General features: G+C 46.9%; 2 protein-coding genes across 2 annotated transcripts; both read right to left on the reverse strand.

Moving 5' to 3' along the window:
* Positions 1-936: 936 nt before the first annotated feature.
* spcs2 (signal peptidase complex subunit 2) lies at positions 937-5,197 on the reverse strand. Its single transcript, XM_085379850.1, has 5 exons — positions 5,060-5,197; positions 4,002-4,085; positions 2,474-2,634; positions 2,055-2,189; positions 937-1,953 (listed from the first exon to the last, which is right to left on the reverse strand). The coding sequence occupies exons 1-5, from the start codon at positions 5,105-5,107 to the stop codon at positions 1,767-1,769; spliced, it is 615 nt and encodes a 204-aa protein (XP_085235976.1). The 5' UTR covers positions 5,108-5,197; the 3' UTR covers positions 937-1,766.
* A 4,012-nt stretch (positions 5,198-9,209) lies between these two features.
* rnf169 (ring finger protein 169) lies at positions 9,210-20,620 on the reverse strand. Its single transcript, XM_085380791.1, has 6 exons — positions 20,197-20,620; positions 19,083-19,153; positions 18,674-18,760; positions 18,510-18,604; positions 18,321-18,414; positions 9,210-13,793 (listed from the first exon to the last, which is right to left on the reverse strand). Exons 1-6 carry the CDS (start codon positions 20,489-20,491, stop codon positions 12,678-12,680), a joined length of 1,758 nt encoding a protein of 585 aa, XP_085236917.1. The 5' UTR covers positions 20,492-20,620; the 3' UTR covers positions 9,210-12,677.
* Positions 20,621-20,701: the final 81 nt, after the last annotated feature.

The raw sequence follows: 20,701 nt of genomic DNA on the forward strand, positions 1-20,701 counted from the left end.
TGAACCAGTTTGACCTCATTATGGTTAAAAACTCCTGTGTTTCACATAAATTTTGTGTTTGAGCAGCTTCAGCCTCTTGGACCCTGAGCATTTTAGCTGCCACCATCTTGGTTTTGGGGTGGAGTCTCAGAGGCCATTTGAAGACGTGTGAGTATCAGACGGTCTCTACATCATCAGCACGAATGTTGCATAGGATTTTATTTGACGTAACTTTGTTCAGTTTGGTTTCTGCAGACTGAAGCCAAATATGAGGATTGGAGTTTGACATGTTTTTATCAGGAAATCTTTAAAAGCTTTGATTTCATTGTTTCACGTCGTGAGCTCTGAAATGTTTTACAGTTCAAAGAGCGACTTTAGTTTCAATCTCTGTGCTGCAGACTGAGTCAGGTTTAAATGTAACTGCATCCATCCATCCTCTTATCCTTGACAGGGTCATGGTGGGGGTGGAGCCTATCCCAGCTACCACAGTGCAGGAGGCGGGGCACACCCTGGACAGGTCGCTAACACAGAGAGACAGACAACCATTCATACTTGTGAATGGACCGGCCAGGCGGGCGAATCAACTCAGGACCTTCTTTAAATTGAAATCAGCATCGTTTTGCTGTCAGTTCAGACGTCGCTGCTGGAAAACTGAACCTCATCAGCGCCTGACGGTGCTCAGAGGCACAGACAGGAAGTGCTCAGACCCTCCACGTGTCCAATCACTGACTCTTTAAGAGAAACCGTGTGAACAGTGTTGGAGCTGCACGCCGGCTGCTGCCTGTGGACGCGAACGTCAGCCTGAGTTCTCCACCTGCTGGTCGGACAGCGGTGCTGCACCACAAACACCTCCACACAAACCAAAGCCACACCCAGAGGTTGCTGACCAGGTTCACCTGTGCAGGTGACCCTGTGGGGGCTGAGAGCTGAACTCAAAGTGAGACACACATCCAGATGTTTCTCTAACAAGATCCAAGTTTAATGCTTTTTTAACACAGAGAAAGCATCTGAGAATAAAAAACTTTCAAAATAAAGGTCTGATCAATGTCCACTTCCTGTTGTACGGCACCAACACGTCGGCCAGTGAGCCGACGCGCCGGTTAGTTCACCTGCTGCTGCAGTTCAAACTGATTCTCACATCACAGAGAAAAAAATGACGAAAACTTTACTTTTTTAAACACTGAAAAAAATCACATTTTATTTTTAAACCGTTGGCCATCATTAGCTGCTTATTCCCCACCTCCGTGACCCTTACGTAAGGCTCCGCCCACCACAGCCATGTCACACAGCGGTCCTTAAACCTTTAATACTTGGAGACCCGGTGAAGACGCATTGAGTCTCAGGTTGTTTTTAAATAGCTGAAATGTTCCTAACCTGCTGACAGAACACCTGACCTTTGACCTCTGAGTGACAGTTAGCTGTGACAAGAAAATAAACCCTTCAGAGTGGAGCTGAGCCTCTGACTCTGGTCTCTGTCCCTCCTGAAGTTCACTGGTTTCTGATCATTCCCACTCTCGGAGCATGAGTGGGCAACACGGACCTGTGACTCCGCCTGCTGCCGAGTCTGTCTAATAAAGGAGCGGCCGCCGGTTTGCGGCTGAGCGTGCTGACCTCCGGGGTTGTTCAGAGTGTGGTGGTAAAAACAGACAGACTGCAGATTTCAGATTTTTAATATGAATGCATGAATAAGTTTCCTCTGGCAGCTCCTGATGGAGCCGGCGCTGAAACCAGTGAACTCTGAGGAGGAACAGAGGAGGCAGACTCACACCACGTTTGCGTCCCGTCTTTTATTTGGTCTTCTTGTCGGCGGCGAGCGTGTCGTGCAGTTTAGAAACGCTCTTCTCAAACTGGTCCATCACCAGCGTCCCGTGTTCGTCGAAGAACGCCGACACCGACTTGGTGAAGTCCGCCTCTCTCGACTTCTTGGACTTCCCGTCGGAGAAGGACACCCGGAGCGTGTACTGGTCGTCAAACCTGGAAAACACAGACGCAAACTGATCCACTCTGAGTCCTTCGCAGATGAGGAAATGTGCAGACTGCTGGGGGTTGCTGGTTTGATTCCCATACTCACTGACCGTTTGAGGGAGGAGGAGAGCTGCCAGATATGGTCTGGATCCATCCCAGCTGGATCCTTCTGCATGGCCACCAGGAAGATGTTCTTCTCTTTGTAGGAGGTGTACAGCGTGAGGATGCCCATCATGATGAAGTACGTGAGGAAGAGGAGTTAGGGAAAGCCAACACGCTCATCATCATCATCATATTAGACGGAATCATTTCTACAAACATTTGTTTTTGTGTTTCAGTGACATTCATGAGACTTTCGGTGTTTTTAATATGTAAAAACATTTTTACATTTTTCTCTTTCATCTGTCGTTTCTGAATTTTGAATCTTATTTCAACATTTTTCCCCTCACATGTTTCACATATGACACACTGTGAGTTCATCATCTTATTTTTTAAAAGCAGAGGTGAGATGTGTCCGTCTGAAGGATATGAGATGACGCAGCAGGCGAGGACGGGTCTGGACTCGGGGAAGGGGTGCAGATAGTCCCAGACCAGAGCCAGCATGGCAAACAGACAGGACACAGTGCAGATCAGCAGGCGCCCGTCGACCAACTGGAAGTTCTCCAGGTAACCGTACTTCTCCAGCAGCACCTGGTCATAGATAGGTCATATCGATATGAAGTTTAGCCAAACAAGGTGAACAGCAGCTTTCCTTCACATGCGTTCATGACTCATCGCGATGAGTGAAAAATCCCAGCCGACAGTGAAGCTCTCACACGCATGCTGGCTTTATGCTGCAAACATCATTCAAAGCTTAAACAAGTGACGAAGTTTCGACTGTAGCTGTGTCCATAGACTGCGTCCTCCGAAGACCGAGAAGACCAAAGAGCGAGGCTGTGAAATGTGACGGTCGAGCCTTCAGTTTTGTGTCAGCGCGGTCTCGGTGGAGTTTAATGAACTCGCCGTCTGCTCCTTGCTGTCTAAAATATAACAGGACGCTGGAGTAAACTCTCGACCGTCTCACACTTCTGTTTAATCAGTTTTCTGTTTGACGTTTATTCAGCTGTGTGAAAACTAACTTTAATCTCAGCCACACAGATTCACTCAGGAACAAATAAAACGCTGAAAGAAGCCAAACAATAACATCTTTAGGTTGTCTAAGTGACTCATATATCACGTTTAACCTGAGTAGCAAAAGTCCGCGGTGATCTGAAAGTGATCCTCCGGGAGTTGTGCCGTTCTCGGCGGCTCCAGTGACCCTCGAGCTCCCGGCTCGCTGTCGAGCTGGTGGGTAGCAGACGTCTCTGAAAACGTCGAAGCACTTTTACAAATATGTGGCGTCTTGATAAACCGAGCAGATATTTGAAGTTTTCACAGCTGCTTTCTCTGAAAATATGTTAAAAGTTTATTTTGTGACCCAGAAAGATTAATAAGAGTAATATTCAAACTTAGTAGCGGCCGCCATTGTTGGAAACTGGAGTTTGGCTGGGCCGCGCTATGAATTCTGGGATATGGTGGGCCACGAAGGACACACCGACCCATCTTTCAAATTCGGGGAAAAGGAGGACGCATTTGTCGGCTACATTCGGAGGAGTCTACGAATTTGTCTACGAATTTGAACAGCCTTCGGCGCGTCGCTGTGACGTAATCGGTCTACAAATGCGGCCTCAGGAGGAAGCAGCCCATGAATTTGGACACGCCCCCTGTGTGAATCTGACGTCATCAGCTAAAATCCGACCAATGAAATTAGCTCCTTGAAGAAACACTGCTCAGGTCGCTTCAAACGTAGGAGTTCCCTCCTCCCACCTTCACACAGCTGCAGTTCTCCACCCTCCTCTCATCTGAGTGAACCTTTCCTGTTTTACTTTTACTTAAAACATCTTGCTCTAAACCAGAGTCATTCATGTCTCCGAAACATGGACGTAAACTGCTGGAACGTTTCAATAAGAACAAGTAACACATGCGGCTCATGTTTGAATATTTGCTGTTAACATGTGGATAAAAATAATCAATTAAACCTTCTTCGCAGCGTCATCCAAGGAGTTCTTCACCGCTGCTCCATCCCATTTATCAATCTTCACCGGCTTCTCGTCGATCCTCCACTGAAACACAAACACAGCAGTTTAATCGACAGTTTCCATCTGAAGATCAGGCTAACATAAGCACGGAGGCGGCGACTGCAACTCTTCTCAGGGAGAGTTCATGTTGAGGGCGGAGACATCATCTTCCTGTCATCGTATGATGGAAGCTAAAGAAATCTGAGCCTTAAAATGAGTTTCTAAAAAATGGGCTTAAAGAATATTTGCATGTTAAAAATCTGGAGGGGACGAGAACAACGGAGAGGTTTTGGAGGCTCGTCGCAGTCCAAAAACTGAAAGAAGACAAAGACCAGGGCGCCATTAAACACAGACCATCAGACCGGAAACAAGATACATGCTCTTACAGTGAAGGGCGCCTGATCGCAGGTCAGCTGGTGACTTCCTGCTCTACGCCCCCCCACTGTGTCTGACACCAGCAGTTTAAAAGCCATGTTTGCTTTAATGCAGGAAGTGACCCAGAAACGTGCTCCAGGAATTAACCGCCCCCCCTCCGCAAAAGAACAAGTTATTGTGCCCACGTGCAGCGCCACCTGCTGCAGATGTTTTACCTGTTTCATGTGTGGAAACTTAAAGCTTCATTCTGAAGCACGCCTCCTGCACTCCTACATCACCTGTTTAACAGACGGGTGAGTTTAGTTAAACTGTCTGTTTCCGGTTTGGTGCAGCTGTTTAACAGCTGGAAGCAGGAAATAGAACAAACCGCTGAACTTTGACCTCTAATAACGGTTTATTTCCCACGCAGAGGTTAAACTCGGCTCTCAGCTTCATGCTCAACTTTGTTTTTATTTTGTTTTCATTCTGAATGTATCCACTTTAGCTCGTTAGCATTAGCTTAGCCCCTTAGCGGCGGCTCACACAGACACACACCGAGCCGCACAGCAGCTGCAGCGGGGACATAGACCTCCCAGCTCCGGGACACAGACCCTCCCCGCAGGGGTTCATCCTGCTCAGGAGAATCCGTTCACGCTTTTACTCACTTTCTCCAGCAGCCCGCTCTTTCTGTTCCCCGCAGCTGCAGCCGCCATCTTCTCTTCCGCTACAAACACGGCTCTGTGACCTGGATGCAGCCGATTGGCTGTCCACCGAAATTATAGCGCTCGACGCGCATGTCGTCACCACGTCTGCAAGCGTGGCCGAGGCAGCTGCGGCGTGCGCGCTCATGTGGAAAATACAAACGACTCAAAAATGAAATGAATAAAAACGTACGAGGTTCAGTTTTTAGCGAACAGCAGGAGGCCTTTATTTATCTGACACCTTAAAGCGCGTATGCTACCGCTGTATATAGTGTATTATCTTACTGAGGTTATATTTGTTTGTGTTTTATCTGTATCTTTATCCTTCTGGTATCTGTACCTGAGCTGAGGCAACGCAAAACAAAAACCCGCCGTGGAATCAATGAAGTCTTATCGTATCTCTTATAACTTACTGAAGGCCTCCATTTTGAAAATCTCAAAGTCATTTTTTGTCAAAAACCACATGTGCAGAACATACTTGGGAATTTTAAATTGCAGTGCTCCCACAGCCCTCAGTGTTACACTAAAACAGATTACAGTGTTATACACACACAACAGAGTCCAACACAATCCAAGAGTTTGTGTGCAGTGTGTGGGGGGTCAGAGGTGGATGCAGGTCTGGAGTTGGTGTGTGTGAGAGTTCAGCATCCTGACAGCCTGATGGATGAAGCTGTCTCTCAGTCTGCTGGTTCTGGGCCCGAGGCTCTTCAAACTGAAGAAGCTGTTGGACAGATGGGTGGAGTCTCTGTGATGCAGAGAGCTTTCTGGATGAGGTGGATGCAGCAGATGTCCTGGAGGGAGGGAAGAGAAGTACCCACGATCCTCTCCACTGCTCTCACTACCTGTTGTAGCTGTTTCCAGCAGGAACCAGTGCAGGATACCACACATGCAGTTGCTGAGGATGCTCTCCACAGTGCCTCTGTAGAAGGTGCTCATAATGGGGTTGAGGCTCTCGCTGCCCTCAGTTTGTGGAGGAAGTAGAGTCACTGTTGGGCTTTGCTGACCAGTGATGCTGTGTTTTCTCACCAGGAGAGATCTTCTGAGATGTGCACACCCAGGAACTTGGTGCTGCTTACCCTCTCCACAGCAGCACCATTAATGGTTAGTGGGGTGTGCAGGGTGTGAGTTCTCCTGAAGTCTATGCTGATCTCCTTAGTCTTCTCCACATTCAGGGACCGGTTGTTGTTGCTGCACCACTCAGCCAGATGGTTAGCTTCACCCCTGTCGTGGAGTGAAGCTAAGAGAAGCAGTCAACAGAAAAATAATAGCACTGTTTTAACGGCACTGTCTTCCAACTGCGTCCAAATGCAGCAATTCATTTACTCAAACTCATAACAGAAAGAAAGAACGGCAGCAGCCGATGTTCAGAAAAAACACAAGCTTTTATTTAGATAAAGACCACAATGGAAAGAAACAAAGAAACTGGCTTCTTTTTTCCACTGTAACGGTTTTTATCTATAAGATAAGATAACCTTTATTAGTCCCACACGTGGGAAATTTGTTATATATATATTTGTATATTACACACTCAACAAAATTCAGCACAAAGTAAGTTAAAAATCAAAATGTCTCTTCCAGCGAAGATTTAAAAAAAAAACTCAGATGTAAAATTAAGTCTTTTGTGTGATTTGGCGCATCTCAAATAAATAAATGAATAATAAAGTAGATACATTAATACTTGGGCCGCCACAAACGATTATAGTCGACTAGTCACCGATTATTTTTGCATTAGTCACTAATCAGATCATCATCCATTGGAGGTAAAACTACAGCTTATTGCACCAGCAGCATCTGCTCTTATATAACTATCATTAGCTTACAGCTTTAAGTGTTTAAGGTGCTAACTAACAATAAAGACAAGATGATAGTTTATTACATTTGCAGATTGTTTCGGTGAAGTTTAATAAACTCCTTCTATCTAAAATATAACAGGACACCGGAGTAAACTCTGGAGCATCTCACACTTCTGATGATCAGCTGTCTGCTTGATTCAGCTGTGTAAAAACTTTAATCTCAGCCAAACCGATTCACTCAGGAACAAATAAAACACTGAAAAAAGCCAAACAATAACATTTTAAGTTATCTAAGTGACTCATATATCATGTTTAACCTGAGCAGTGAAAGACGGCGGTGGGTTTGAAAACGATTTGCGGGGAGTCCGGTGTTCTCACGGCTCTACTGAGCCTAGCCCCCGGCTAACTATCGAGCTAGTGGGTAACAGATGTCTCCGAAAACGTCGGAGCGCTTTTGAAAATATGTTAAACGTTTATTTTGTGACCCAGAAAGAATAATAAAAGTAATATTAAAACTAACTAGCTGCCGCCATTGTTGGAAGCTGCGCTATGAATTCTGGGACACAGCTTCTTCTTCTTCGGGGTTTAATGGCAGCTGGCATCCTTGTACATGTAGTGCTGCCATCTTCTGTTCCAGTCCGTTATTACACTCTTAAATCCTGCTACTTATTCCTGCGTCTTTTGTGATCTTACAAAGCTTCAAACGACGCGTCGACTATTAAATCAGTCGTCGACGATTTTGATGGTCGACGTAATCGTGACTAGTCGACTAATCGTGGCAGCCCTAATTAATACCAAAACAAACGAGAAGTGGAGGTAAAACATTCCCTCTAAACAAAACGTATAAATTCTAAAGGCGCAAATCAGTGCGTGCATGATTACATTGCTCCGCCCATCAAAAATATCACCTATTGTCGGCTGGAAAACTTTTACACATGCATGAGCACGTTTGCTGGTCGAGTTGAACTGTGCTGTCGTGACTGTCATTGTTAAGATCTGAAACATTTCTGAGCACCGTGGTGGATGTTTTTTAAATTAACTTGGGGCTTTTATCTTTGAAAATGCTCATTAACACATGTTGGCAACATCCAAAAAGTAACTGGAGGGCTTTATTTTGAAAACAAAAGAAGAACTTTTGCAAACCACATCTCACTCTGATACTTCCTGTCCCACAGCGCTGTGGAGCTCAGCCAGAATGAAACACTGTTTTCAATGATGTTCTAATGTTACAGGCTTTGCTGGTTTCTATTTCACTAAGACTTTAAAGTTCTGATGCTGGCCTATAAAGCTCTGAATGGTTTAGGACCAAAATACATCAATGACCTCCTGACCCAGTATGAACCTTCCAGATCCCTCAGGTCATCTGGATCCGGTCTTTTATCAGTTCCCAGAGTCAGAACCAGACACGGAGAAGCTGCATTCAGCTTTTATGCTCCTTATATCTGGAACAAACTCCCAGAAAGCCTCAGATCAGCTGAAACACTCAGTTTATTTAAATCCAGGTTGAAGACTCACCTGTTCTCAGCTGCATTTGAATAAAGCACCAAATACACACTTTTAAGCTTAAACTTCAAAACTTACATTTAACTACTGATTTTATCCGTTTTGATTTTATATCCTGTTTTGTTTGTTTGTTTGTTAATTAGTTAGTTAGTTTATTTGCTTGTTTTATTCAATTTTAAATCATGCTTTTTATTTGTTCTTGTTTCTAATGTCTCTGTAAAGCACTTTGAATCACCTTGTTGTTGAATTGTGCTGTACAAATAAACTTGCCTTGCCTTAACTCTCTGTGAATATCAGACTTCACAGCAGCTGCTTTACAGCATCCTTCATTTTGATTTGGGGAATGAAACATGGAGTAACAGAGTTTGTAGCATCACCTTCAACCTGCTGAGTTTTTGATGGCGATATTGTTTGCAGTTGATGGAGGACGTCCTGCTGCACTTCCTGCTTCTTCTTACCAATCATCGGCAATCTGCGGGACGCTCAGGTGAGCGTCTCAGGTGAGCCCTGGGCTTCAGATCACTGAGTGAAGAGAAGACAGGACACAAGCCAGCGTTTCAACTCTTTTACTTTTTCTTCCAGCAGCCGCTCATACAAAACTAGTCAGTTACAAAGGATCAATGTCATCTGCTCATTTGGCACTCAGCGTGACCCCTGACCCCGTCCACCCACCCCCACCTGAACTCTCTGCACCCACCAAAGAATACAAAACAGAAACGTGCTCATCTTTAATGGTTTAAAAAAAAAAAAGAGAGAGAAGCCCTTCAGCTCCATCAAGACTTCAAATTAAACTTTAACAGCTGATGATGATGATGATGATGAAGGCCAGGAATCACTGAGGACGCAGAAATGTAAAAAAAAAAAAAAAAAAAAAAAAAAAAAAAGAGGAAACAGCAGGAATGTTATTATTATCTAAACCAGGGGTGTCAAACTCAAACACACAGTGGGCAAAAATTCAAAACAGGAACAAAGTCGCGGGCTAACGTTAATATTTATTGAAACATATTTATTCCTCCAGATATAAGAATGAATCTTTTCTTATGGACACGTTTTGCTGAAAAACTGAATATGGAACAAGCCGAGCTTAATACTAAACAATATATATATTAGCTGTATAATACCAGTAGGCCAGCTCTGATAGTAATTTGGTATGGCTTTGCGGGCCAAATGTAATTAGGCTGCGGGCCAAATTTGGCCCACGGGCCAGAGTTTGACACCTATGATCTAAACCAATCACCTAAACCTCCAAAGGCTGCAGTTCCTCCACCGTCCAGCAGAGGCAGCAGACTCCCGTGATAAAATGAACACGTCTGCAGCCTGATACACTGTTGGTCTCTGTGGATCATTTCCCTTCATGACACCTGCATTTTACGCTCACATGGTTTGAATTCGATTCACTTTTATTTATTTAGCACCAAATCACAACAACAGCCGTCTCAAGTCGCTTTATATTGTAAGCTAAAGGTAGTAATACAGTTATTAGGGGCGTGGCCTCTTACCTCCGGTAACTCCAGTCATTGAACTGGACCTGGGTTTGTGCTGCTGGCAGACATGACAGGGAGAGAGCACTGCAATCTGTCAATCACAGGTAGCCCCGCCCTAACCCCTAACCTGCTTCCTGTGACTCTGACGGCACCATCATCTCCAAAATGATGATCAGCCAATCAGGAAAGTGTTAGTGAGCACAGAGACCAGGTGAGTGTCTCAGATTTTTGAGTTGCCACCCCCTGCTGGACATTAGACAGAATGCAGGTTTAAGGCGCTACACCTTTATTTTACATCCAGCCTGTGAGCTGCAGTCTGGTTCTAACGCCACCCAACCTCATTGTTTCTTTGCAGGTGTTCAGGTAGAGGAACTGCAGAGTAACTACACCAACACGTTGGATGTTTGTGGGCGTGTCCTCAGTTTGTCCCCGCCCTCACATCTTCTTCAGCGTCTATCATACATACGACCCCCAGAGTGAATCATGACATTACTGAGGCTCAGTGCGAGTACGGCTTTTCTAACAGCGACCCACCAGCGCTCAGCGTCGTTCAGACTGCCTCTGATCTGAGCACAGTGTGAACACAGCGTGCCGCTGCACTCAGGCTAACCACTGACAGAGCTTAGCATGGAGAAAAAACACGTGTGTTGAGGAACCAGACATCTGGACGGCCTGCAGGAGCTACAGCATCACCGATCCAACACAGATGACCTGCAAACAGAAGCCGTGCAGCTCCTTTGGAACGCTGAAGCAGAGTGTGAAGGTGAGCTCAGACCAAGCACGTGCACGCCCACCTTCAGTCTCAGCTTCAGGCTCAGGCTCCTGCAGGGGCGTGGCAGCGAGCTGCAGTTTCTGATGGTTTCAGCCTGAAGGCTTCGTGTGGACCTCTGCTGCACTGACGGAGCGATCAAAACATTAAAAAGATCCAGATTTGGAAACCACCTCACGCATTTCCTGTAACTCTGACAGTATTCGCAGCATGAAGGCAGTTTCTGCATTAAATATGTTTACGTTGCAGACAGAAAACAGCTGACTGTGAGGGGTGAAGGGTCAGGGTGGATTTTGTCCCCGAAAGCTTGAACTCGCTCACTGATTGGTTCAGCTTGGCCCAATCGTGGAAGTTTCTCTACATAGAGATGGGGCTCTAACCTCGCTGCTAAATGGCTGTCGGCTCTACAGCCACCTGCCTCACCTGCTTCCTGTGGACCACAGGTGACGTTCTAACTCTGACTCCAGCGTGATTTTTATAAATCAATAATTATTAAAAGTACCACAGTCAGAGCTCTGTGACCACAGTAAATTCACATCTGGTCTGAATGCACCAGCATCTGACATCACAGGCCATAAAGCTCGTCCAATCACACGGCTCCTCGCTCCTTGAGAGTGACCAGGTGAGTCTCCTGATCCGAATTCAGGTAGAAATCCTTCCTGACCAATCGGGTTCTAAAGACTGCAGTCCCCACGAGCCTCGGCAGCTCCGACTTTCAGACTGGAAGACCAGGATGACACCAGCAGCTATACTAGAGGAAGTTTATGTCCCATGATCCTCAGCTGCTGGGAGAAGTCTGACTCAACACCTCCTTATATTTGAGCGGGTTCTGGTTTCTCCTGCATTCCCAACACATGCAGGTCGGCTGGACTTTGATTAACCTGTGGAAAGTTCTCACGAGGATAAACCAGGGGTAACTTCCACCTGCCCGGGGCAAAGACGTGCTGCTGACCCCCTCTGGCCGACAGAAACCTGCGTCACAGCGACCGTCGGTGCTCCTCAGTATCACCTCAGAGGGTAATACCAGGTACATGTCACGCTTTCAGGGGTGGAGGGTTACCTGCACACCCAGAGGGACCGTCAGGTAGGAAGTGATGTGTTCAGATATGTGTTCACTTCAGATATGAATGAAGAGACGCGTGTCACGCTCTGAGCTACCGAAATACATACGAATCATGATTTTGGACTTTTGGAAAGTTCTGACAGTCTGGAGTTTTGGAGCCAATAAAAAAATCACTTTTAACTATTTTATTCAAACTGGGCTTCATAAACGGTCACAAATACAAAGACAGATTTCTGTCAAACAGCAGCTCAGGCCGACACTCACGCTAGCAGCAAAGGAAAAGTCCCTCATCTCATTTCTTTCCATAAAGCTCCTTTTAGATTTTCCTCGGCCTCTGGGAGATCACTGTGAGGCCGGTGAGATTTAAATGAACTATATTAATAAACATCATCATCATCGCGTGGAGCGCACCGGACTGAACCGACAGAGTCGTGTTCGGCCCGGCAGCATGCAGCCTGCCTTCATCTGAACCTTTGCAACAGTTCAGATGATGCGCAGGCCGCTGTGTTTGGAACGCAGCGCACAAATACGGATTAAACACCGCCGTCGCCTTCAGCGGTGTCGGGATGCGAGGCGATGTTCAGCTCAGACATTGTGACCTTCAGGGCCTCACATCCACCCTGGATCTGTAACTGGAAGCTCAACATAAACATCCTTTGCCCCGGGCCACGTGACTATGGTTGAACCTGTGAAAGCTTTCTTTGTTCCAGCTGCAGAGAAACGACTCGGCCATGCGATCTGTAAAAAAGCTCAGATTAAGCCTCTGAGTTCAAACACTTCCAGGACGTTTCCTGTGGTGACGACTGTCGCGCCGTCCTGCAGCTGAAGGTTCAGTTTTTGGTGATCTGCTGGTGTTTGGAAGAAACGTCTCCAGGTTACAAACCCGTTTGTCAGACGAGTGAAAACATTCATACGTTCATTAAACCTTCGCCTTTCGTGTCTTTGCATATATGAGATCCTTCCCGTCTGTCTAGTGCTTCTTGTTGATTCGTCTGGACCTCCTCAGACCACGCCTCCTGCGGCTCTGAGTGGACATCCAGGACCGCAGGAAATACTTGTCGGGGCTCCTTCTACGGTTCTGGTTCTCGCGGTCGAACTGTCTCTGCAGCTTCAGGGCGAGCGCTCGATCCTGCCGCTCCTGCTGAATCTGGCAGATGTACCGTTCGTCCAGCGCTTCCTGGTTGACGGGCCGGCCCCTCTTCAGATCCAAGTCGCGGCTCGAGTCCAGATGTTTGGTCTTCTGCTTCCTCTTCTTGCCCCTCCGTGAGGTAGTCTGGTTGTGGATGCTACTGTCGGACTCCTTCCTGGGACTCTGAGAGTCCTTTGGCACTAACTTACAGGACTGCACCCCAGAGTTCTTGGTGTAGGGCGAGAACGACTGTTTCCGACTGAACAGCGCCCCCGTGCTGCAGGACTCAGGAGTGCCGGCCGGCGGCTCAAAGCCTCCCTTGAAGGTCGACTCGCTGCTGTAGCGGACCGCGGGGACGCGGATCTTCACCGACTGCTTCTGGAAGCTGTCCGTGTCGCCGGCTGGAGAGTCGAACAGCAGCCTCCTCTTGTTTGCTGACGTCACTGCGTCTCCTGCCGGGGACTGGCGCGTCTTTGCACCCTCGCCACCCATGCCGAGCTTGTTATGGTTTACCTCGGAGACGGGGCTCGTCAGCGTGGCCTTGGAGTTCACCTTGAGGCTCTGGCGGTCCAGCTCGATCTGCCTCCACTTCTGCAGGACGGCAGGGCTGGCCTCGTAGCTGGTGGCCTTCTGCAGACCGCGGGTCAGGTTCCGGGGCGTGGACTTCACGATGGTGGGCTCCATCAGGCGGCCGTCCGGGAGGCGCTTGGGTGGCGTGCATGGCGAGCAGACGATGGGCTTGAAGTGGTTGAGCTCCTCGGAGATGCTGTCGTTGCTCTCGGGGCTGATGGAGCGCTCCGGGCGGGGAGGAGGCATGCACAGGAGAGCCGAGGAAGATGATGTCAGCACAGCTCGCCAGGTGAGCCTCCGATCGGGAGCGGTGATGGGGGCGGAGATAGAGCGGCTGTTCTCAGAGGAGAGGAGGATTCCTGCCGCGTAGCTGTGGCTGATGCCAACCTGGCGGAGGACACAAGAACACAAGTCAGCAACCACACAGCTGTTTAACACAGGTGAAATATAAGAATAAACGCCATCACCAGGCCCCGTTTTATACACTTGTATGGATTTTTTCTGTAAAACCCGACACTTCCTTCTGATGGATGCTGTGCTGTTTCCATGCAGAGACTGGACTCTACACAGCTGGACCTGTGAGCATGTTTGAGTAGAAGGCGACTCCTTTAAGAGTTGTGATGTTTCACCAGGTATTTGAGCTGTAGTGGGGTGGTATCCACACGATGTGTCAGGCAGACAAGGAGGCAGAGGTTTGTCACTCTAATGCCTGCCTGATGGTGCAAGCTCACAGTGAAAGTTCAGGATGTGGACCCCAAAGCACTCTATAGACCAGGGGTGGGGAACTACAGGCCTCGAGGGCCGGTGTCCTGCAGGGTTTAGATCTCACCCTGGGTCAGCACACCTGAATCACATGATTAGTTCATTACCAGGCCTCTGGAGAACTACAGGACATGTTGAGGAGGTCCTTTAACCATTTGAATCAGCTGTGATGAACCAAGGACACATCTAAAACCTGCAGGACACCGGCCCTCGAGGCCTGGAGTTTGACACCCCTGCTATAGAGCCTTTTCCATTAATACCTGTTTGAATCGACTGGTTTTCCATTACAGACCAGTGCATTGTCATCAGGGCAATTTGTCTGCGCGTCTCACAACGTAATAGACCCTGTGCATGAGAAAATGCTAACTTCCTGTTTTAAGACCGGATGTGGGGTTTAGAGCTGCCACAAACGATTATTTTGATAGTCGACTAGTCACCGATTATTTTTGCGATTAGTCGACTAATCAGATCATCATCCATTGGACGTACAGAGTACAGCTTATTGCACCAGCAGCATCTGCTCTTATATAACTATCATTAGCTTACAGCTTTAAGTGTTTAAGGTCTGTGCTAACTAAAAATAAAGACAAGATGATAGTTTATTAAAGTTTAATGAAATCTGCAGATTGTTTCGGTGAAGTTTAATAAACTCCTTGCTATCTAAAATATAACAGGACACTGGAGTATATTCTCCAGCATCTCACACTTCTGATAATCAGCTGTCTGCTTGATGTTTATTCAGCTGTGTAAGAACTATAACTTTAATCTCAGCCAAACCGATTCACTCAGGAACAAATAAAATACTAAAAAAGCCAAACAATAACATTTGTAAGTTATCTAAGTGACTCATATATCATGTTTAACCTGAGTAGCGAAAGACGGCGGTGGGTTTGAAAAGGATTTGCCGGGAGTCCGGTGTTCTCACGGCTCTAGTTAGCCTAGCCCCCGGCTAGCTATCGAGCTAGTGGGTAACAGACGTCTCCGAAAACGTCGGCGCGCTTCTGAAAATATGTGGTGTCTTGATAAACTGAGCAGATATTTGAGGTTTACACAGCTACATTCTCGCCTGAAAATATGTTAAACGTTTATTTTGTGACCCAGAAAGAATAATAAGAGTAATATTAAAACTAACTAGCTGCCGCCATTGTTGGAAGCTGCGCTATGAATTCTGGGACAGAGCTACTTCTTCTTCGGGGTTTAATGGCAGCTGGCATCCTTGTACATGCAGTGCTGCCATCTTCTGTTTCAGTCCGTTATTACACTCTTAAATCCTGCTACTTATTCCTGCGTCTTTTGAGATCTTACAAAGCTTCAAACGACACGTCGACTATTAAATCAGTCGTCGACGATTTTGATGGTCGATGTAATCGTGACTAGTCGACTAATCGTGGCAGCCCTAGTGGGGTTGTACGTTTCCGGTAGCTTTATTTTGCGGTCAATCGCTACTGCGAAGGTGGACTCAAAAATCATGTCCAAAACACGAAAACGGAAAGATGGCGTTAAGTTACAAAGAGCAGAGGTGGGAACTAGGGCTGGGCGATATATCGAGTTTTTTAAAAATATCGATATATTTTCATACGAGATATAAGATGTGACAATATCGTTTATATCGATATAGTCTATGTTACGTTATAATTATACTTGTGGAGCCGCAGGTTTGCCTCTCTTTCGTCCACTTTTGTCTCTACGCAACGTTACTCGGCCTCGCCTCTCCTTCACTGAACACAACTCCGCCTCCCCCATAGCTTCACCTGCAGGCAATGACAAGATGAAAGCGGAAAATCTCCGTTAGCGAGTTACTGTGCGTGGGGCTGGACGGCGTCAACGTGTTAGCGAGCTAACCGCGCTAACGAGCTAACCGCGCTAACGACATGCAGCCAGGAGGGGCTGCACGGCCTAAAATCCTTTCATTTTCTCAAAACTCGACAGTGCGCCTTATGTATGAATTCTGGTTGTGCTTACTGACCGCGAACCGATTTTATGTGGTATACAGCGCTCAGCAATCTGTCAAAAAATGTTTTAATATGATTTTGCTAAGCTACGGAGCTGCACCACTTGATGGATTGTCTTGGAGGATTAGGGCTACCGGGGAGGAGCCTCGCGGAGTGATACGTACTGTGCTTCAACGTAATATTACCGTACTGTGTGTGTATAAGGACCACAAACGGCACCTGTTCAGAGACGTGGTGCAGCTGTGAAATCTGTCTCTTTGTTACTATGCTCAGCGTCTATTAGTTTACATTTTGACTGCACAATTGTGAGCTTTTTGTTATGCACAAAAAAACATTGTTTTCTTTTATTTATGGACCATGATTATTTAATAAATGCTGATAATTTATTTTTGAATAATTTCTTCATGTACATCTACGCTGTATGTAAATAAAAGCGCCCACATCTGGGACACAGTGTGACTAGAACTCTCTTTTTGTTCTTAACTTATGGCTTTAAAAAAAAAAAACCGAGATATATATCTTATATCGCCATCCAGCTAAAAAATATCGAGATATGAATTCTTGGTCATATCGCCCAGCCCTAGTGGGAACACTCACCACTGCTGTGTCATAAAAAAAAAAAAATCAGATGATCAGTTTTGACGTTTGAAGCGTGCAGATCGATTGGTTGTTTACGTCACTCAACACAAGCAGAACTGCATCACTGCAGCAGAAGCACATCTCTGTATACAGACAGTTCTTATGATTTAAACAGGCAAATGTTCAGCACTCAAACTGCAGGTGAACAACAGTCAAAGCCAGATGTTTCCCCGTTATGTCCATACCAGTACACACCCACACAGCATGTCAACAAACTATGAAAAAAAGCCACAAAAAAAATAAATGAATGATTGCTGGTAAGGGTTTCTATACGTTAGTATTCACGAAGGGTATGTTGTGACTTGCCTTCAAAATTACAGCGGTCCCTCGCTATAACTCCCTAACTCGCTATAACGCGGTTCACCTTTCGCAGATTTTTTGTGTGCAATTTTGCATGCTTTTTTATTTTTACAGCACATTGCGTTCGGCTGCAGACCATTGTTGATCTCCTCCGTGCCGTCTCTCCTGTACAGTACAGAATCGCTACATCGATCGCTGATTCATTGATTCATTAATGATTGATTGATGTTGGATTCTCTCTCAGCTGCTCTATTCTCATGTTCTGGACCCGAAAACCTATAATACTGGAATTATTTTTCTACGAAGGTTTGAACTTTGAGAGTTTAAGCAAGAGAGAAAAGTGTGAAAATGTTCCTGCCTGTCTGAGAAAAGTGTATAAAGTGTAGTGAGGGGCTTAAAACATCTCAAATAATTGTAAAAAATAAAGCTGGGCACTTCACGGATTTCACCTGTTGCTGGTTATTTTTAGAACACCGGCGATAAACGAGGGGCCGCTGTATACAAACACTCAAAATAAAACATTTGAATCCTTTCTCTCTTTTGCTTTGAGGCGTGGGGGAAATATCGACACGTCGACGAACATCATCTACAGATATATTCAGTAAATTCCCACGACATCTTGAGAAATGTAAATCGCCGCTTGATTCATCCATTTGGTTGACTTGTTTTGGAAAACCCGACCGTAAACAAGACGTGAATATCACACCGGAAACGAGGCGCCCTACAGGAGTGTCCCCACCGGAAGTAGCACACGGTGCACAGAGTCTATTGACATGTGACACGAACACTAAGACAAAGGTGCACGTCGAAGCAAATATATGCCTGCAGCTCACTCTGTGGCTTTTCGTCACACTCGGGGAACGCAGCGTTGTTTTTGTAGCCATCTCTTTTGATGTAGCGTTTCAAAAATGGCGGTTTTGATTTTACTGAACGAGAAGCTCTCACGACTCATCCAGTGACGCTACTGACCAGCCAATCATGTAGTCTGATGAAGTCACATTTTATTACCTGCTCGGACCGCTTGGAACCCGACCAGGTACTATGACCTAAAGGTAACCCTGAAAACTGGGGCTAATCGTGCCGAGCAGGTTCTAATGGCAGAGGGGCTTAACGATCCTTCTCCCCACAGACTGAACCTGGATGGCTCCTGAAGCATACAGTAATCTGATTACACTCTCTAACACAGCCTGATAAAACACTATTTCTTCTGAAGTTCCCACAGACGGGAGTCTTGATCACATGACATGACTGTCTCACGTACCCGGTCCATCACGGCTGCCGGCTGGGTGACAAGTTTCATCTTTCCTCCTCCATCCTCCACAGGATCAGTGCAGCTCCTGCTCCTCTGACAACTCCTAAAGAATAAACACAGAGGTCAGAGGTCACACCCCTGTAGTCTGTGGTACGTTCACTGTCTGCAAAAGGAATAGGACAGGGTGGTTGTGCTCACCCAGCGGATGAGTTTTTGGTTTTCCTGATAAAGGCTGAGATGTTTCGGATCCTCCTGCTGATCGGCTCCTCGTTCTCGGAGTCAGACAGGACGCCCTGAGGAGGGACAACAGCTAGTTAAGACAGCTGCTGCAGGATGAAAACATTCAGCCTGTCATCACTCACCGGATCTTCATCACGACGGACTGACTCGTCTTTACAGTTCAGAGAGCTCCTCCTCTTCACCTCCTCTCTGTCGTCACACAGCAGCAGCTGAAACACGGAGGGGTTAAAGTTTATTTCAAGGGCTAAAACACAAAGATTCTCCTGTCTCCACGAGACGACACAGCATCTACGAGGGTATATCGAGACTCACAGTGGAAACTTTGAGAGAGAGGTGACTGCTTAGAGAGAAAACTTAATGTAAACTTAATGTAAACTCAAATTAAAGCCAAAGTTCTCAAGTTTGATATCGGCAGCCTGCAGAGCTCTGCTTTTCTTCCTCAGCAATAAAACACTCAGCAGGCTCGGTCGGCTGTGACGAGCTTAACCACTCACAGGTGATCACAGGTTTACCTGCAGCTCTCTGACTCACCTTGTGTTTCCCGCTCGGGCCTGAAGGAGCGTCGGCAGACTTCGGGATGAGCACCGGAGAGACGAAGAACTCTAAAGGAACACAGCCAAAGAGAAAACAGTCAAAGAAGCCACGCCCCTAATAATTTAAAGGCTTAATACAATTTAAACAGGTGACTTTGACTACTAAAATTCTACTGTTCACTTCCTGTCTTAAAACTTTGTAATAACGAGCTCGGTGCACGTGCAGTAAACCTGTGAGCTCACAGCTCGGGCACGGTTTGCTCCACTCTTGGCTATCTGTGATGTCAGAGAGACACGACAGAAGCCCAGCATCAGACAAACAGGGATTATTGTGAACTGTGAATCACACAAAGCTGCTCAGATACAGCCTAAAAGGAAAAATGCTAAAGGTGTCAGTATTGGGTCAATGAATAAAACATAAAACATGATCACCATCAGCACCTTCTGACTTCATCCAACACACATAAAGCCACTGAGTCTCACCAGAGCTTTCTTATGTAAGAACTGCTGTTCACAGTGGTCAGTGCAAGTCAAAGAGTACTTACAGTATTTATGGTTCTCCTGCTGTGTCCTGCTCTAAGTACTAGTAATAACCCCCTTGGGCTTTTCCAGCCAGTCACTGCTAACAGAGTCCACGCAGTAATACCTCCAGTACTACTAGTACTGCAGTAACTCAACTCCTCCTCCAGCTGTACATGTCTGGACACATTCCCCATCTGCAGACCTGAGCAGTGCCACATGACATGTGACCCTGCTGCCTATACCTGTGATCAGGTGAGGTCACTGTGAGCAGTCACGTGTCCTCTGAGGGCTGTTTCCATGGTTTTCTCATTGATTTGTGTCCACACGTTGACCTGTGATTGAGCCTGTAGCTCCATACAAAACTCCATAAAGAAAAGCGGGGATTTTTACGCCTGCAGCTACCACACTTCATAAATGTTTTTCACATAAAACTAACCTTTAACATTCTTAAAACCGCGCGCTGCTCACGTTAAACTTTATTAAAGTTGATTTCATTTAAATTCCCGCTGTTCTCTGCCGTTAAACAAACACCCTGCAGCGGTGTGATACAGCGATATCTGCACGGGCGATTCCCCGAGAAGCTCACCGACCTCTCCGGCTGTCGCAGTCCCTCCCGCCCGGCCTACTGCTGCTACTCTCGTGGTCGCTCCTCCCGCGGAGCCGCTCCTCGCTGCCGGAGTGTCTGGGGGCTAGGCAGAGCGGACAGGCCAGGTGTCTGCCGGCCGGGCTGCCTCCGGTCTCCGCGCACGCCATGCACTTCTTGGATTCGTACTCGGGTGGGCTGGACCCGGACCGGCACCGAGCTGCGAGCCCGGCCCGGGACGTGCCGGCGGCCGTGGCGCTGGCCGGTCTCCCAGGCCATTCGGCAGACCCTGCGGTCGCCATCTTCCCTGGTGAGTCTTCTCTCTCCGGTCCGCTCTCAAAACAAACCCCGCCCTGCCGCCGCCGAAACAGCGCGAGCGCAGAGGAGTGGACGCGCGTGCAGCCCGCCAACCGGAGCCGCTGAATCACAGCGGCGCGAGCCTCCTCTGACGTCAGGTGTCGACTTCAAAATAAAACTAAGTCGTTGCATTTTATTGTGCATTTCCAAATTTA

Source organism: Rhamphochromis longiceps, linkage group LG14, assembly GCF_057381845.1.
Source record: "Rhamphochromis longiceps isolate RC_006_pf linkage group LG14, R_longiceps_female_GT1.1, whole genome shotgun sequence".
NCBI lineage: Eukaryota > Metazoa > Chordata > Actinopteri > Cichliformes > Cichlidae > Rhamphochromis > Rhamphochromis longiceps.

Bases quoted from the DNA above. Each gene is read 5' to 3' on its own strand.
- rnf169 (XM_085380791.1), bottom strand. From the start codon at position 20,491: ATGGCGACCGCAGGGTCTGCCGAATGGCCTGGGAGACCGGCCAGCGCC. The intron at 18,605-18,673 runs GTGAGTGATGAC...GTCCCTCCTCAG, and splicing joins TCCGTCGTGATGAAGATCCG to GGCGTCCTGTCTGACTCCGA. The intron at 13,794-18,320 runs GTACGTGAGACA...GTCCTCCGCCAG, and splicing joins CGGCAGCCGTGATGGACCGG to GTTGGCATCAGCCACAGCTA.
- spcs2 (XM_085379850.1), bottom strand. From the start codon at position 5,107: ATGGCGGCTGCAGCTGCGGGGAACAGAAAGAGCGGGCTGCTGGAGAAA. The intron at 2,190-2,473 runs ATATCCTTCAGA...CCTCTTCCTCAC, and splicing joins CTCGCCTGCTGCGTCATCTC to GTACTTCATCATGATGGGCA. The intron at 1,954-2,054 runs GTCAGTGAGTAT...TGTGTTTTCCAG, and splicing joins CTCTCCTCCTCCCTCAAACG to GTTTGACGACCAGTACACGC.